Genomic DNA, 18,516 nt, shown 5'->3' with positions numbered 1-18,516 from the left:
CAATAAATGTTGGAGAGGGTGTGGAGAAAAGGGAACCCTCTTACACTGTTGGTGGGAATGCAAACTAGTACAGCCACTATGGAAAACAGTGTGGAGATTTCTTAAAAAACTGGAAATAGAACTGCCATATGACCCAGCAATACCACTTTTGGGCATACACACTGAGGAAACCAGATCTGGAAGAGACACGTGCACCCCAATGTTCATTGCAGCACTGTTTATAATAGCCAGGATATGGAAGCAACCTAGATGCCCATCAGCAGACGAATGGATAAGGAAGCTGTGGTACATATACACCATGGAATATTACTCAGCTGTTAAAAAGAATTCATTTGAATCAGTTCTAATGAGATGGATGAAACTGGAGCCCATTATACAGAGTGAAGTAAGCCAGAAAGATAAAGAACATTACAGTATACTAACACATATATATGGAATTTAGAAAGATGGTAACGATAACCCTATATGCAAAACAGAAAAAGAGACACAGAAGTACAGAACAGACTTTTGAACTCTGTGGGAGAAGGTGAGGGTGGGATGTTTCGAAAGAACAGCATGTATATTATCTATGGTGAAACAGATCACCAGCCCAGGTGGGATGCATGAGTCAAGTGCTCGGGCCTGGTGCACTGGGAGGACCCTGAGGAGTCGGGTGGAGAGGGAGGTGGGAGGGGAGATCGGGATGGGAATACGTGTAACTCTACGGCTGATTCATATCAATGTATGACAAAACCTACTGAAAAAAAAAAAATAAAAAAGTTCAGGGAAAAAAAAAAAAAAAAATATATATATATATATATATATATATTTTGTACTAAGTGCCATGAGGGTCTGTAGAAAGTATCCGCCCCCATTCGTAATACTGACAACTGTTAGCATGTGTGTTGTGTTTTCATGTTAAAATTATAATGTGGACATCTGCTCGGAAAATGCTATCAAAATAACACTCTAACAAAATTGTTGGTAGAACAAAATCTTGTTGACCTTATTTCATCCTTTCAAATCTACAGTCTAAGATGACCATTCAGCTGCTTACTAATGTACTTGTCAGATTAGATCACTGGTAAAATTAGAGGCTGGTGTAGACCTCCAGGATAGAGGGCAAACGGAGACTGGTCAAGATGTATCGCTTCTCCCTGGCCCAGTGGCCACCATGCTCCTAACTAGCACCTGTGGTCAGCTGCTTCCTGTCCTGTGTTAGGTTCAAGGGGTGTTTGTGAGGGTGCATCATCCACAGTTGAGGGACTGGGAATGGTATTTCTCCATCATGGTTTAGGAATGTGTACACAATTTCAGGTTGACCAATGACTGTGGGCTCCTGGATTTTGCCAGACTATTAGGTGAGAAACTCTTTGGCTAGTGGGATCAGGAAGCTGGTAGGATGGAAGTCCTGAGCCTCTGGTGGCTGTCATTAGCCCTGAGAATGAAGCAGACAGAACCCCTTAAAAGCTGGCCTCAGAGAAAACCTTACAATTACAACTCGGACACTGGATCTGAAAGTTTCAAACAACAGGTCTTACTCTTGTTACTGTATAATGTTCTGGTGTCATTTCTGAAAATAAATGCACCCTCAGCCCAGCGTTTCCACAATCTTTTATTTTTAGTCTCACCTCTTTCCAGGAAGTGGCAGAATGGAGCATTCTTAGTGGTCATTTGTTTAAAAAAAAAAAACAAAAACAAAACACCAAAAAACTGCCCATTATTCTTGACGTTAAAAATTAAACACAATGATTAAAAAAAAAATAGCATGTTACCATTTATATCACATATTTAGGATCATGTGGTTTCCAGTGCGAGTAGAATGTAGTTGTGCCTGGGAAGGAACAGAAGGCAGTGGCTGAGAAGCACATATCCTCATAAAACATATCTAAATAGTACACTCAGTATGACTCATGCTAAGGATTTAGACATAATACGGTTCTTCTTGGAGGCACCAACTTTAGTTTCTATGGGACACTGACTTCTGCCATCTCGATGCCCGATTTCAAGGGCTGCAGGCTATGGACTTCTGTGCCACACTTAGGACAAGTGAAGGACATGTCAAATAAGAAGCTACTCTTCACGCAGTAGTAACAGAAGACATGCTCGCAGCCAATGGTGTGAGGCATGGTGGGCCACTCCCCACACAGAGAACACTGTCTGCCACTGGTTGTCAGCGTGCTGTCGCTGCCTGGGGCTCCAGTCAGTGGGACACACCATGAAGTGAGCTTGGCTCTCAACTTCTGGACATTGACGAGGGGGAGGAGAAAAATCAGAAACTCGGCAAAGCCGTGCCAGAGGAGTTCCCTATTCATATACTCAAAGCCCACTTCTCGGACACTTTGGGGCTTGTGAAAGACAGAACGGATGCCCAGGAGACGTTCGGTCAAAGTTGCAAACTTGCCCCTTTGGAGGAATATCAAGAAATTAATCAACCCGCCTAACTTCAGAAGTCCGACCACCAGATTCACACACTGCTTGGCTTTCCTGAAGGATGCGATGTGACGGTTCCGAAACAAATCGTAGCATCGTTCTTCTAACCACTTGCCACCAATAGTACAGAGAGCATACCACAGCTTCTGATTTCTGCTCGGTGGCTGGTAGCTCAGATTTAGGGATAGATCGTTCTGGTACTGAATATTCAACACTGACTGTCCCACTGTGGCATTTTTAGAGTAGATGGTGAATCTCCACAAGAAAAGCCACAAGAATGCTTTCACCTCTGGTTCAAAGCGGGCTAACAGCCCTGGCTTAAACCCATGAAAGCACTGAGTAAACTGGGACCAAACGAGCTGCTCCAGGGCCTTGTTTAGTTCAAGAGCATCCAACTGGCTGATTCTTAGCACTCTGTTTGTCCGCTCTGCATTCTCGTCTCTGGAAGCCATGCCTCTCTGAAGGGCTCTAGGAAAAAGTACAAAGAAACCATCACTGACGGAGCAGTTTCTCAGAGCTATCTAAAATGTTGTCTCCCAGGCTGCAATCCTCACTTTCCCCAGAACTTAACTCCCCCCACACAAAAAGAAAACATCATCCAACAGTCGCAATCTTGTACTGTCTTCCCAACTTAGAGCTGCAAAACTGTGACACCCAAGTGACAATGGACAGAGGAGACAGGCATGCTGTGAAATCCTTGCCTCACACTAGCCAAGAGCTGTAGGGAAAGGAAGAAACGGGTCAGGACAGAGTCCCCTTTTTTTTAATCCATTCATGACACTATCCCCTCCCAGCCTTTCCTCATCTGGCTGCTTTGAGTTCCCCACTGGATGGTATCTGATGGGTCTGTCTTCCCTTTTGTCTCCTTCAAGGCCTGTCCCACACTGCCATACTTTGAAAACACAAGCCTTCCCACGTGGACCCCCAAGGCTGCCTTCCTCAAGCTTCACCCTCTAGTTATCAAGTGCTCCCTTCTCTTGTTCACTACTGGGCATTTGTTGTCTGTTCCCTTCACCTGGAACAATCTGCTCCCAATCTCTAACTGGAGAACTCCCATTGCCTGGAAACCCCATAGACAGAGGAGTCTGGTGGGCTATAGTCCATGGGGTTGCAAAAGAGGTGGTTGTGACTCAGTGACTAAACAACTAAGTTTTTAAGTACTAGCTTAGGGACCACTTCTAATTTAGTTGCCTCTCTAGCTGTTTCTTTAGCTAGAAAGAAAGTTCTCTCTCTCTGTCCTTCCTCTTTCATGATTTTATGTCCCTACTGTATATAAACTACTTTTCAATTGTCTATTTCCTCCACTAGAGGATAAACCCTGTGGCAAAGACTGAGTCTTTTTACAGCTGATTCTTAGCAAATAGCCCAGTGCATGGTATAAAGAATGCGTCCCACAAATTTGAGACTAGTGGAACAAGGAACAGGAAAGTTTGGAGTGGGTGAGGGGTAGAAATACAAATTCCCACCCAAGAACCTTTCAAACGATTTTGAGTTACCATATCTCGACAGCTGATTGCCACATCTTTCAACATGTTTGTTGTTCACTGGCTTTTTCCCAATGAATGTGTCAGAAGCCCATGATAATACGGGAGAACCCAGTCCCAACCCTTGTGGAGATCATAATCAAGTGACTGGGAAGAGGGATGAAGCAAGAGTGTACTGCAGAAAATTATAAATAGGCAATTACAAGGAGATGTGAAAGGTGATATGCAAGGGAAACTTAAGAACACCGTGCTTACAATTAGACCTCAGAAAGTCCAAGAAGCCTTCATGGAAGAGGAAAGATCTCCTGAAGGCAGCCACCTGAAGAATCAGCAGTGTCAGGGGGGTAAAGAAAAGTAAGAAAACCACTCCTACAGAGGGAACAGCGTGTGCTAAGGATGGGAGGAGCCAGAACAAAAGATCAGGCTGGAAAGGAAAGTGAAAGACTGATGCTAAAGGCACTAGCAGCCAACTTGAGGAGGCTGTATTTTACCAAGAAGGTAATGGGGAGACACTGCAGAACGCTAAGGAAAGAACCGATCAACTCTGCATTTTAAACGAGTTCTGGCCACACGGAGAACGGATTAGAGGCTGAAAGACTGGAGGCAGAAAGACCAATTAAGATGATTGTTAACATGATTTAGTGAGAAACTAATGATGGTCTAAATTAGAAGGGTATCAGTGGGGATGAAGAAAAATAGGTACCTTTGAAAGCTAGGAGGTGGAAGGATGGACACAATTCAGTGAGAAGTAAGCCAAGAATAACTGACTTGACTAATGGAGTGGATGGTAGTCCAATTCTCTGAAATAGGAAACATATGCAGAGATATAGGTTTGAAGGGGAAGATAATAAATCTGGGCAGTTTTAGAGAGCTGAAGCCCCTATGAGACAGCTAAGTGGAAAAAGCTCAGTAGGAAGTTCTGAGGATATATGGGAGAGAGATTTGGGGAGGAGATTTTGTGTGAGCCCCTCTGATGGGACTGATCTATTTTAAATCTACTTGATCTATTTAGATGCTAAGATCAGGAAGACAGTTGTCTAAAGATAGTCAGGTCCTGCCTATTCACAGCACATCCAACTTTCTTTGTACAATATAATCTTATTCCCCTGGTTTCCTTTCCAATCTGTGGCATTTCATGGGTCATGTTCACTGCCATCACCAACCTTTGACCTTTCAATCTTTCTGGGGTCTGTGTATCACAGTCCTGTTGTCTCTCTGTGCCTGTAGTCTAGTGGCCCTCACACCTGAGTATTAATCACCATCACATGTAGGACTTGTTAGACCGTGCCCCTCAGTTCCAGAGTTTCTGATGTCCTCTGGAACGGGCACCAATAATTTGCATTTTTAGCAAGTTCCCTGGTGATGTTGCGAATTACTGGGCTAGTCCACTTCCAGGCAAAATTCATGATTTTGTGGGCATATCTATCACCCACACAGCTCAATGCGGCATGCCAGTCCTCCTAACTTTGTTGCTTGGTTATCGTCCATAGATGCAGAGGCTCTTACAGATCTCACCCTGATGCAGTTTTCTTTTTCTGCTACCATGCAGTCCTTGTGAGACTGAGACCACTCAGAGATTTCACAAAGTTTACAAGCATCAATGTATCCTAGCTCTGCAGGTGCTTGGGATGCAAAGATGAAGATGCCAACCTGGGTCTGCATAAGGAAGCAGGCAAATGGGATGGACAAGTCAGGCAGCAGCAGAATTACATGGTATTGCAAGATTCTCAAAGATGCTGCATAAAATTTCAGCACTATCTCAACAGAGAAAGACTTTCAATATTTATGCAAAAAAATCATTAGTGATTATTTTTTCTCACATTTTATGCAATTTAAAGTCTTCTTTAAACTTATCATTTATGTAATTAAATAAAAGTCCATATAGTCCAAGCTATGTTTTTACCAGTAGTCAAGTACAGATGTAAGAGCTGGATCATAATAAAGGCTGAGCACCAAAGAACTGACACTTTCGAACTGTTGCTGGAGAAGACTCTTGAGAGTCCTTTGAACAGCAAGGAGATCAAACTAGTCAATTCTAAAGGAAATCAACCCAGAATATTCATCAGAAGGACTGATGCTGAAGCTGAAGCTCCCTCCAGTACTGTGGCCACCTGATGCAAAGAGCCAAATCACTGGAAGAGACCCTGATGTATTTAAGAAACGTAATTAAGGGAAAAAAACAAAAACTAAAACATCACTTAAAAAACCTCATAGGCAAACCAAAATCTATAAAATTATTTGTTCAGATTTACCAAATCTTCTCTTACCTCACTGACCCCAGGATAAAGCACAAACTTCTTAGATCTAATCTAGCCTAATTCTGTGTCCTTCTTCATAACTATATAATCAGTTATTCACTGAAGTCTTTATTTTACTTCTAAAAGATTTTTTCGATGTGGACAATTTTTTAAAGTCTTTATTGAGTTCGTTACATTATTGCTTCTATTTTATGTTTTTGTTGGCTGAGAGGCCTGTGGGATCTTAACTTCCTGACCAGGGATGGAACTGCACTCCCTGGGTTGGAGGATGGCAAAGTTTTAACCACTGGATCACCAGGCAAAACCAAAGAAATTTTAACTAACTCTCTTTCGGTCCTGCCTCTATGCCTTTTCTCACATACCCGGAACACTTACCTTCTCTACCATCTCCTCCTGCCACCCTCAAGTACACTGCAACCCTATTTGAACATTCTGCTTCACAATTCTCTCTCCATTCCCACTGTCACCATTTTTAACTATAGCAGCAGCTGCCTGGGCCATATGCTGGAGTCCTCACCCGTCGTCTGAACACACCTTTCCCGAACTTAACCATAAACTAGCAAAGGGAAACTGCCTCACAGCTGCTTCTCAAGGTACCTGCCGTCCACAGAAACTCTGACACCTAACTCACTTCTCCTCACGCAAAACTCTATCATCACTCGGGATATGTGAAAACACAGTATACACAACTCCTCTCCTGTGACAGTCTGGACAACTCGGCATGCTTCCCAGGTTTTGTATCCTGTGGTCAACAAGATAAAGGAAGTTCTCTTGTTTGTTAAAGTACTCTTGAAGAGCTCAGGCTGTACTGGACCTCAACACCAACACTTCAGCCTTCTCCCGTCACCCCATCTGCACCCCTACTGAACCAGATGGATTGGTAATTTTTTCAGCTGTGCGCTCAGTGTCTCAGTAGTGTTCGACTCTTTGTGAGCCCACGGGCTCCCATCAGGCTCTTCTGTGGAATTTTCCAGGCAAGAATACTGGAGCAGGCTGCCGTTTCCCTCTTCATTTCAGTTGAGTAGCAGATGAAATTCCTGGCGTGTGTTAAGAGGGCCAGTTGTGCCAACTTATGTATCTTCAGATATCGAGTCACAACCAGTTCTTGGTAATCTTTATAGGACTTACTGCAAAGATGGGCCAGCTGTAGCAGTTGCTCAGTAAAGGTCTGTTGAACTCATATGTGGCGGAGTGAGTAGTTTGGCAGTGAATCAATGTTCAGACTGAACACTGCTGATAAACTGCAGTCTGAGGGCAGCTCTCTCGTTTCAGGTTCCTTACTTGTATGCAGGAAGAAACTGGTCAGAGAGACTGGCTTCTGAGAGGAATCACTGATCTCAAATCCCTCATTTCTGGAGGAATCATACTTAAGTACAGTTAGTAAAGACAGGAATTTTTAATGGCTGCCAGGAAAGAAGACTTAACACACTCTCTAACCAATCCAATATTTAACAATCCTTATCATCAGAAAATTCTTTCTTATACCTTCTGTTACAGTTTAACTTTTTTTTTTATTTCCTCTTCTTCACCCCAGGCCTGGCCTCGGTGTAGATTAAGAACAGCTGGGCCCCATCTCCTCTCTACAGAAGACTCTTTACTAGAGCAAAAGACTATTATTAAACTGTTCTTCCAGATGAATAATTTGTTTCTTTTTTTTGTTTTGTTTTAGATTTCAGTATCCAACATTTTAGTCATTTTTGTGACTTCTTTTCATTGTAAACATAGAACAGGCATTGTCTATTATGCATCACAGTGTGTTAACGTAGGAGCATAGCCTTCCTACTGCTCTGTAATCCTGTTCAGGCGACTGGGACAGAGTGCGAAGACCAGGTTTACAATCAGATAGACTCGGGCTCAAGCTCCAGCTTGGTCTCTTGGCTGCTAAGTCATCTTAAAAAAATCATTAGCAGCAGATTCTTCTAAGAGTTGGAAGTGAATGGCTACCTCAAGATGTTGCTGAGATTAAAGCAGACAATGTTGTGTAAGTGGTTTGGAAATGGGCAGGCAGTATTATGATCACATTATTGCTACTTTGGCTAGGGATGAGCTTTAGAAGAAAAAGACTTGGGTGATTTTGCCAAATCTCATTTCAAAAGACTGAAATCTTCATTATTACTAATCTAATGCCTCAACCAACCTGTGGTAAAAGGATTCCCCCTGTCCCCCCAGGAAATACTGACTACACCATTAAAATATAAACTGTGGCAGTTACACAGTGAACACTATGTCACCGTGATGTGGGCTTGTGTGGGGGTCAAATGGGAAGGGGCGGAAACATGGTCTAGTGGAACTCATGCATCATGTCAGAGGAGATGCTGGGGTGGGAATCCTGAGAGGATTGGTGGGGGGGGATCCCAGCATGACCTGCTCTCTCGGTTGTCTCACCTCCACCCACATGGCTGTGCCTGTTTATCCGGAAGCAAAGAAACCTCTCCGGATACACACTGATAGCGTCTAACTCAAGGGTGCTTCACCAAACAGGGCCTGGTACCGGCAGTCCGAGACAAGCATCCAACCTTGGTTTACCATCAACGTGCTCCGTTCAGTCCCTCCTTCCTCCCCCTCCTCTTTCTGGCAGGTACAGTTTTCCTAGGATATTGACTTTAGAGAAAGGCACTGCTCAGGAGTAGAAGAAACTGATGGGATCGAAGTAACTACAAGTTTAATTCATCTGATTATGGAACTTCTTCCCTCCACTGATGGACAATAATATTTGGCTAAAGTAGGTGTAGGACACAGAAAAAATGCCATAAGTTCTTTTAGATCACATAAAGTTATTCTCAATCTAATGGAAGAAGTTTGTGTTTCAGTGAATCTAAATCTCTGACAAATCGCTACTCAATTTAATATTTATTGAGTGCCCACAAAATGCCAGGCATTCTCCTACATTTCAGGGGTTCGATCCAAATAGTTAACTCTTAGTTAACTTCCTTTTAGTAAGGCATTTCTAAAGAAATAGGACATTACAATAATCAAGACTAGCCACTTATCTCTGAAGAAAAGAATGGATCTCAAAATATGAAAACACTAGGAAGGATCACAAAACTCCCTGGGGCAGAAAAGAGAAAACTTAGATTTAATACTGTGCAAACTGCAGAAATATGCAAGCACTGACCCCAACCATGGTCCACCTGGGAAACATGGGGAGATGGGTTTCAACGGGAGCTGTGTCCTTATGAAACCCCACTAACGTGGTTGCACTTATTTGGAAGTAAAGAAAGAAGTTGTCTGCTGTGACCAGAGCAGAATGGCTTGGCAGGAGAGACTGGCTGAAGAGTTAAACCCCTGCAAAAAAGACTCTGTTTTAAGGAAATTGCATTGATTTTGTAGCCATGAGTAATGACTGAAGAGAAGGGACTAAACCGGATATAAATTTTAGAAGATTAACCGGATTGCAGAGTTTAAGCAAAGGAAAACTGCAATTCTGCAGGACCAGCTCCAGCAGGTGGCCCCCAACTTTTTTGGCACAAAGGACCAGTTATATAGAAGAGAGTTTTTCCACGGATGGAAGTGGGGATGGTTCAGGTGGTAATGCAAGTGATGGGGAAGGATGAGGCGCAGCGGCAGATGAAGCCTCACTGTTCACCCCGCCGCTCATCTCCTGCCGCGCGGCTGGGTTCCTAACAGGCCACAGACTGGTACCAGTAGGTGGCCTGGGAGCTGGGGACTCCTGAGTCATATGACTCCTGCGACCTTTCCAGGACCTTAACTGAGGTGTTGATTAATAACTTTCTGAACAAGTCTGGTAAGTTGACCTGCTTCACTGACAACTATGAAAATAAGAAAGATTACAGCATCCTCACGTTTTTGAATCAAAAATCCCCAACTCTTCTGGAAACCAGTGCTTTCCTGACTCTGCTACACTTCTTGCTATCCAAGGCCTACTACTGGTCAGCCTACTTCTACTTTCAAAAATTTAAATATTAAAAATTCTATTATAATTGGTTCTTGTAGGTTGGTATCTAGTTTCACAAAAGTAGCTCAAAGTTAAATGGTTAAAAAAAATACAAACTAATTTTTTTTTTTAAGTCGGGATTGTTTTGAATTGAAACAAATACCATCAGATTTAATTCAAATTGATTTTTCCAGAAAGACAAAATCTGGTGATGCTTTTTCCTGCTCTGCAATGAGGTCTGCTTCTTTTAAAGCGCAATCCTATCAACCTCTCCCTCTCCACCCCCCATTTCCCAAACTATACTAAGATTCTGAAAAGTTAACCCAGGGAAAATATTTAGGGCCACGCAAAGAGACTTATAAAAACAATTAAAAGTATAATTGGCACTAAGTAAATTCACATTCAGTGAAGGATACTACTATGTTAAGGACATGTGAAGATGCTTAAGGCAAAATCAAGACCAGATAAAAAGTATAGCATCTACGAGGGTTAGTGTGATTAACTTGTCACATAAATATGTTTAAGGCAAAATGATCGAGCACTAAAAAACTATTAAAAAGGTCTCCTGCTGACATTTTATCACTAGACATGTCACACTGTTTTTCTTTCACAGGGAAAAACAACTGAAAATTCGTTTACTGAGAGCGGCGATATATAACCTTATCCCTTAAATAACTCATGCTTTCCTTTTAAGCTTTTCATTCCCCAAATAAAACTTTGTCATCTATACTGCATTCCAAAACCAAAATGAAGGACTTTTTATCTCACTACAGTGGGAAGAATTTCTCAGGACGTCTTTTAGGGCTTTTATTGAGTATCGTACAAATTATGAATGAATATATTTTATTTAAAAACATGTTATTGACAGAAATCTATCAATAATAATGTGGGTATTGTCAAGGGCCTGTCAATATTAATGTAATTATGATTAAGGGCATAACATGGATTTTTAGCTATAATACCAAGTAACATCTCCTGCATTACTGCTATCAATAAACACATTATTATTGACCTGTTTCAAGATGCTCAGTACTAGATGTATTACCATTAGGCATGTTTGTCAATGCATACTGCCGACAAAAATTCTACATTTAAATTTACAGTCTTTGCAAACTTTGTCAGCAGAAACATGTGATTCCCAAGCAATTGCTAAGGTTTCAAATCCATCCACACACTCTCTGCCAGGCTATTCTTTTCCAGACCCACAATCATCGACTGATTTTCAATACGACAATGCTGCTGCCACACTGTCTTAGGGGTTCTGGTGATATAAATGGATGAGACCATTTCTGCCTTTTAGTTTTTTTTTTATCTTAACTGGCACTTCACATTAGGAGGTTATATGAATAAAGTTCTACAACCTGAGATCTTAAGCTTTGAACCTCTACCCTACTATTTTATTTCCTTTCTGTAGTCAGATAGATTTACTGTCCATTGTATTGAAATCAATACTAATAAATGGGACATGCATCAAAGAGAGATTTTAACAGGACGTTGATTCCCAGAACGCACTGCAAACATAAGCAAAAGAGGAAAAAAGCAATGGCTGGGACCCATTAGACCCTTGTGACCTCTGGCACTGTGAACAGGCCTAGAAATCAACAACTCTAAGTTCAAATCCCACTTCTGCCACAGCCTTGCTAAGTGACATGTCACTGCTGTTTCGTTCATCTCTTTCACCAAATATAAATGAAGTCACAATAGCTTATAGGTATCTGATGATATAAACCCCAACTGTGCTCATTTGGCAGAGAAGGCAATGGCACCCCACTCTGCGACTCTTGCCTGAAAAATCCCATGGATGGAGGAGCCTGGTAGGCTGCAGTCCATGGGGTCACTAGGAGCAACTGAGCGACTTCACTTTCACTTTTCACTTTCATGCACTGGAGGAGGAAATGGCAACCCACTTCAGTATTCTTGCCTGGAGAATCCCAGGGACGAGGGAGCCTGGTGTACTGCTGCCTAAGGGGTCACACAGAGTCGGACACGACTGAAGCGACTTAGCAGCAGTAGCAGTGCTCATTTGGATACAGACAAGACATGCGGAATTAAAAAATTCCCTTATGAACACTAGATTACTCGTAACTTAAATGCAATCCTCATCAAAATGCAAACGGAATTTTTCTTTTGGGGTGTGGTAGTGGGTACGTAACAGAATGTCTCCACAATATAGCTGAAGGATAAACTTCCAAATAGCACACATTTTTCAAACACATGAACAACGATAAGTCATTCTTTTTATCTGGAGAGAATTGGGAATTCAACTCAAAGACTAAAATAAAATCTTCACCACTGTAATCAGTCTTACACAATTGAGCACCTTACCTATTTCACTTACGATGTATTTACTCAAATATCTAAAAGTAACACAAACTTTTTTTTTTAACCTGGGGACAGAATCTCCCATTACCTTGGCCTTGCTTCACAAATACATTTTAAGCACGGCACTTATCTTTTCTCTCAGAAAACTGATACTTCTGAGTCTTTGAGGGAGAAAGCACACTGTGGAAATAAAGAGCAAATGTCTGAATGAACACAAGGCAGGAGACTTAAACTGGTTCTGATGAGTTCTGTATTCTGGCCCAGGTTCACCAACAGCCTGTGTGACTCTGGACAAGTCATTTTACCACACAATACTCTTCAGCAGTTAAAAAAAAAGTCCTATAAAAAGCCTACCTCTCTAGACTCATCATGGGAATTATTTTAGAAAACCCTGGAAGAGAAAAAATAAAAGTACAGTCATTTCCAACTGTAGTAAGGGTTAATGTCAAACATGAGTAAGGAAAAGGCTAGAGAAAGTAGAGAAATCAGAACAATAGCACCCATGAGACGACTCAATCCTCAACAGAAAAAAACAGAGAAGCCTGATGGAAGACAAACCCAAACGATGTGGGAGTTTACAACTGCAGTAAACCTATACTATTTACTTCCTGGATACGGAGTGCTAATAAGCGACCTCTACAGCTAAGCGCCCTTTGCAAAAAAATCAAATATTATCTAATCCTTAAAATATTATGAAAGAGGTTTTTTTTTTTTTTTGGTATTTTGTTTTAAAGCAAGGAAACTGAAGCACAAGGAGATGACCTGTGTGAAATAACACAAGGAGTGGTGGGACCATGCTCTGTACCAGCCTCCAATATGGACAAGCTAGTGGCAGACCTAACAGATGAACATAAACACCTTAGGATGGCACTGTAGGACTTGCAGATGGGGCTGTTTAAGAGGCTGAGTACGAAGTGATGAAGAGTACCAGTATGAACTTCAGCAAAAATTGCAATTCAAGGATGAACAAACAAAAGACATGTGAAACTTAGAGAGCGACTAGATCTTCAAGTACTCTATAAATTTGGAAAAAGATTTTAGGATCTAACTGCCTAAGAAGAGAATTCTAAATGACTTCAAGATTATTGGAACACAGGTTTAATTGCACATTTTATGGAACACGAGAGAATATGAAACAGCCACAAGGGAATAGAGGTATCAGCAATGGAAGAGGAGGAATTACCACAGGATACATACTATGAAGAAGGCACTGGATGTTTTCTTTAGTTTCATGACACAATCAATGTTAAGAAGTCAAAAATTAAGAGGGGTCTGATAATGTGCTTAAGGTCAAGCTGGTGATTAGTAAATGCTAGAAAAATGGTGGAACACACAAAAGGAAGCCAGTATGGATATTTGCTAAGTGTGGATCAAATTCAACATCACAGAGCTCAAAACAAAATTTTTTCTCTCAAGATAATTCTGAAGACCAGACTGCCAGTCAAGCTCTCAGGACTGTAGATGGGAGGAAGAAATTCAAGGAAGCTGGTAAAGTTGCCCACATTGCCTGGAATTCACCTTATCTACTTTCCCTGCCTTTCCATGTGGTCAGAGAACCATTCGAAGAAACTGAATGTCAAAAATGAACCAAAGGAATATGGGGATGAGAAAAGGAGGTGCAAACAAATATTATGAACACACATAATATAGGAAGTAAAGGCAATGCCAGCTCACATGACCCTAGAAAGGAACAAGTGAGCATAATCAAAATGGAATTACTCTAGAGCTCCTTTTTTTTAGGTTTTAATATTTAAAAAGAAAGAAAGGATAACTGGGATGAAATTTTATCTCACGTTATTGACAAACAGGTAAAAAGGAAGAGTTCTGCCAAAAAAAAAAAAAAAGGAAAATAGATAAAAAGCAGTCTAGGAAAGGGCATTTTGATTCCAGAGATGAGAAAAGGTATGAGAAATTTAGAGTACACAGTGGGAAGGCCTCTAGGGTGGCTCCAGTGGTAAAGAATCCACCTACCAATGCAGGAGACAAGGGTTCGATCCCTGGGTTGGGAAGATCCCCTGGAGGAAGAAATAACAACCCATCCCAGTATTCTTGCCTGGAGAATCCCACAGAGCAGCCTGAACGCACACACACAGAGGAGCCTGAAGGGCCACAGTCCATGGGATTGCAGGGAGTCAAACACAACTTAGCAACTGAACACACACACACACACACACACACACACACACACACACAGAGAACTTAGCAACTGAACACACACACACACATAGAACTTAGCAATTGAACACACACACACACAGACACAGAACTTAGCAATTGAACACACACACACACACACACACACACACACACACACACGTGCCGGACACCCTCCTCCCTGCCACCACGTGTAGAAATTAGTGCCAGGATTACAGATGTGGGGCAAGTGTGACAGTCAGGGCTTTTCTCCTGAGGTTTCTTCCACATTCCAAAGGAACTGAAGAGGAACAGGGAATGTGTGAAAATGCTGTCATTTCACAGCAAAGAGAAAAGAGAACATCCAATTTGCTTCTAGGTTGTCCAACTCACATAATAAACTGAAGAAAGAAAGAGGCCAGTGACTCAGGGGAGAACTTCTGTCCGTGAATAAAGTCTGCTTTGTCTTGTGCTACAGGAACCAGAGCACGGTGGAATGCAAAAAGCAAAGAAACTAAAAATGTACTTTATGCTTTAAGGAAAACATGAGGGTAGGACTTGGAACTTTACTAGTAAAATGATGTTAGGTAAAACTGCTAACATCTTTAAGGTTCAGCTGCCAAAAATGGAAAATATCTGCCCTCCCTATTGCAAAGACTGCTATGAGCTTCAAAAATAAGCAAAAATTCTATGGCTAAAATTAAAAAGTAGGGGGAAAAGAGAAAAAGAATAACTGTGATCAAAAACAAAGTATTAAAATTTGTATCTATTAAGTAAGGTTGAATATGGACAGGTTTGTGGCTTGTGGTCATGAATTAACTGTGCACATATGCATTTTATTGTTTAAAAACCTGTAACAAATGAATGCAAGTTGAATACAAATGAATAATTAATCTATGAAACAAAATTTTAAGGCTATTAGGAAATATATCATCTAGTCTCAGATACAAATTTAATTTTCTTAACAGACTACTGTTTTTCAAGCAGAACAAAAAATAATAGTTGTTCTTATAAAATACTGCTGAGGGCCAGCTTGCTTTGTTTCTCTTCCGCATGACTCCAGGACATTTCTACAGGAGTTCTTCTACAGAACAGTTTTAAAACCACAGATTGAGTGCTCCTCCTAATTTCTAAAAATGAGGAGAATAAGGCCAAGAGGTAGAGCTGGTCAGGAGTAGAAACTCAACTCTCTGGACTCAGTCTAGAATGTTCTTTGCTATGTCCCTCTTACTTCTATTTTTTCCCCCATTTATAAGGAAAATAAGAGGTTCTTTTTCACTTGTATTGTCAATAAAGAATTTCTAACTTCACTCTTTCTTGTCTTCCAAATCTCTTTCTGGCTCAAGACTATTCAACTTTAATGTTTCTGGATACAAGAAATGGATAATATGGGCAAGACGAGGGAGAAGATACAGTGAAAAAGAAAGAGTCGGTCACCCTGAGATTATTCTGCCAAGGCTTAACGAAAGGTAACTCATTAGGGGAAGGCGGTCAGACTGTAAACTGGTGTAGATGGAACCTCAGCCTACCTGTAATTTCTACTGTTCAGATATAAAGTGTTCCAGGGACATGACAGAATCCCAATACCGTTAGATGTGAACCGTCTACAACTTAGACTCATTCTGTCAACAGCCCTTTCACTAAATGTAGTATTTTCGGGAAATGGGACCTAAAGATAATAAGTAAACAGTGAGTTTTAAGGCCTCACAAGAAAAATGACTTTTATATTCTATTTATCAGATATCAATGTTAAATGTAACTGACTCATCCTAAGCAATTTTCTAAGAAAATTTTCTGTAGTTTTTTCTCCCCAAGAAAATTAAAACTGCTTTTGAGTTTATAGGCTTTTAAAAATACTGGAAACTTAAGCCTACTCAACTTTTTGGTACCAAACAGCGCTATACACGAACCATCATATATTAAGAAAAGTTTGGACCCTCAGTAATTCTTGAGCCGTTCGAAAGGGTTAAATTCACCACCGCCAAGTGACAGGAAACGATTACCAAGTGTGTTCTGGAAAATCACTTCCCAGAACGCAAAGGAAGCTCAAATCTAGCTCTTCTTTTTTTTTCTTATTTTTTTTAATAGTGCCATCCTAAGACTACTTTTAGGCGTTTAGGTTTGCTCCACTTCCTTTCCCAAAATCAGACTTTGCCTCTTCCAGGAAGACAGGAAGCCAATTAAACAGGGAAACAAGCAACGGGCGACAATTACAAGGTCGTGAAACTCCACGCCCTCCCAGTTGTTAGCAAGACCGCAGGTCCACACTCCGACTCTCTCGGGCGACACTGACCTTAAGAGTCTGCGAAACGCCCCGCTCCAAGTAACTCTTTCTGAAACATCTCTGGGAAGCTTGGCTTTTCCAAGCCGAACCTGCGCTCCACAACCTTCCGGAACTCGTGGGGTTGCGGAGTGACGCAGCACCCGGAAGCGCCTGAAAAAAAAAAACAACAAAAAACCACCGTGAACCTAAACCAACGAGAACCACGCTTTAACGCTTCGCGAAATGCCGAACTCCGACGAGCCGAAGGGCCGAAGAGCCGACGAGCCGGAGGGCCGAAGAGCGGACGAGCCGAAGGGCCGAAGAGACGACGAGCCGAAGGGCCGAAGAGGACACCTGCGCGCTGATTGGTCTGCTGGCCGTGGGGGAAATCCGCATCTGATTGGCAGGAAAGTCGCGAACCCGGCAGCCCGGGTCCCGGGGCCGCGCGTGGAGAGGCTACCGGGTCAAGGGGCCGCGGGGAAGCCAGGACTCTGGAGGGCCGGGCTTTCCCTGCCTTCGGACTACGGCAGCAGGCCTCTGAACGAGTGCCGCCGAGTGGCGGCGGGGCGCCTCCGCGTCTTGGGGGCTCTTCGCTTGCCAGGTTGGAGGGCCCACTGCGAGATGGCCGGGTGGGGATGGGAGCCTCCGGCTGGAGCTGCAGCATCTGGGCTGGGGCAGTTTTTGCGGCTCGTGGTTGCCGTGGCGGGAGGGGCGGATGGTTGGTTGGCCTCTGCAGGCTCAGAGAGGCAGGTGGCCTTTAAAGCCGCGGCCCGGGAGGCCTTGCCGTGCGAATTGGACCCTCCCTCGCTCGCACAAATCGGGGCCGTGAGCTCCCTGACGCGGAGTCCGTGTGAATCATCCCAGACCCTTAGAAACGCGGACAGTAGGGTCCCCCAGCCCTGGGCAGCTTGAGGCAGGATTTCTAGTACTAAGGGCCCGAGGGAAGGTATTTTTTGAGCATTGATCAGGCAATTATGTGTAGCAGTCGTTGAGAACCGCCTCTAATTAGTAAAGGGATGGCCCTATCTGTCTGGCGTGTTTGCTCAAAGGTTTGAATGAAGTCTTGTGAGTACAAGCTCTCTGCACTCAGTAGGTCTTAAAAATGTTTGAGCGCATGTCTCCCCCGCTGCGCCCTCTCAGAACCCAGGAGCACGCAGACCTGCAATAAATGTGTTGACAGACATTGTAGAGCTCATGCCGTAGATGCAGTGTTTGGTTAATTATCCCGAGGAACAGTTGTTACGAAAAATTTGAAACATTATGGACATTTATCAATGAAGTCTTACATTGTTCAAGTTTGTTTTTACATTGAAGGTACACAATTAGTATCAATTATACCTGGGGTTTTGTCCTCTCTCATATATTAAGGAGAACTCAGAAAGATCAGACCTAAAGGAAGATGGTGATGGTTTCTCTAATTAATGAAATTCCCACTACAGGAACCAACGTTATAAATGAGATTGGCTTCCCTGATGGCTCAGAATGCGCCTGCCAGTGCAGGAGATGCAATTTCCATTCCTAGGTGGGAAAGATCCACTGGAGGAGGGCATGGCAACCCACTCCAGTATTCTTGCCTGAGAAATCCCATGGACAGAAGGAGCCTGATGGACACTCCATGAGGTCGCCAAAAAGTCGGACACCTGGTAGCTACTAACAGCAAAGGAGCTCCAAGTTGAAAGGCTATGTAGTTCACTTAGGTACAGGAGGGAAGGTATCTCCAGAGCTCCAGTTGGCCAACTAGTAGCCACT

The 18,516-nt window shown here is 42.5% G+C and overlaps 1 protein-coding gene across 3 annotated transcripts; it reads right to left on the bottom strand.

The window, feature by feature from the left end:
* Positions 1 to 1,667: 1,667 nt before the first annotated feature.
* PEX2 (peroxisomal biogenesis factor 2) lies at positions 1,668 to 16,960 on the bottom strand. Of its 3 annotated transcripts, XM_065902852.1 has the most exons (4): positions 16,798 to 16,924; positions 16,143 to 16,173; positions 16,034 to 16,095; positions 1,668 to 2,880 (listed from the first exon to the last, which is right to left on the bottom strand). In XM_065902852.1, the coding sequence occupies exon 4, from the start codon at positions 2,862 to 2,864 to the stop codon at positions 1,947 to 1,949; it is 918 nt and encodes a 305-aa protein (XP_065758924.1). In that variant the 5' UTR covers positions 2,865 to 2,880; positions 16,034 to 16,095; positions 16,143 to 16,173; positions 16,798 to 16,924; the 3' UTR covers positions 1,668 to 1,946. The 3 variants fall into 3 exon arrangements, with proteins under 3 accessions (XP_065758924.1, XP_065758923.1, XP_065758922.1); XM_065902851.1 differs by lacking the exons at positions 16,034 to 16,095; positions 16,143 to 16,173 and adding an exon at positions 5,412 to 5,552 and having other exon boundaries at positions 16,798 to 16,960; XM_065902850.1 differs by lacking the exons at positions 16,034 to 16,095; positions 16,143 to 16,173 and having other exon boundaries at positions 16,798 to 16,956.
* Between the last annotated feature and the right edge of the window lie 1,556 nt (positions 16,961 to 18,516).

Source organism: Muntiacus reevesi, chromosome 12, assembly GCF_963930625.1.
Source record: "Muntiacus reevesi chromosome 12, mMunRee1.1, whole genome shotgun sequence".
NCBI lineage: Eukaryota > Metazoa > Chordata > Mammalia > Artiodactyla > Cervidae > Muntiacus > Muntiacus reevesi.
This window is presented reverse-complemented; position numbering and strand designations above follow the sequence as displayed.

Excerpts from the sequence above, each read along its gene's own strand:
- PEX2 (XM_065902851.1), bottom strand. The coding sequence starts at position 2,864 with ATGGCTTCCAGAGACGAGAATGCAGAGCGGACAAACAGAGTGCTAAGA.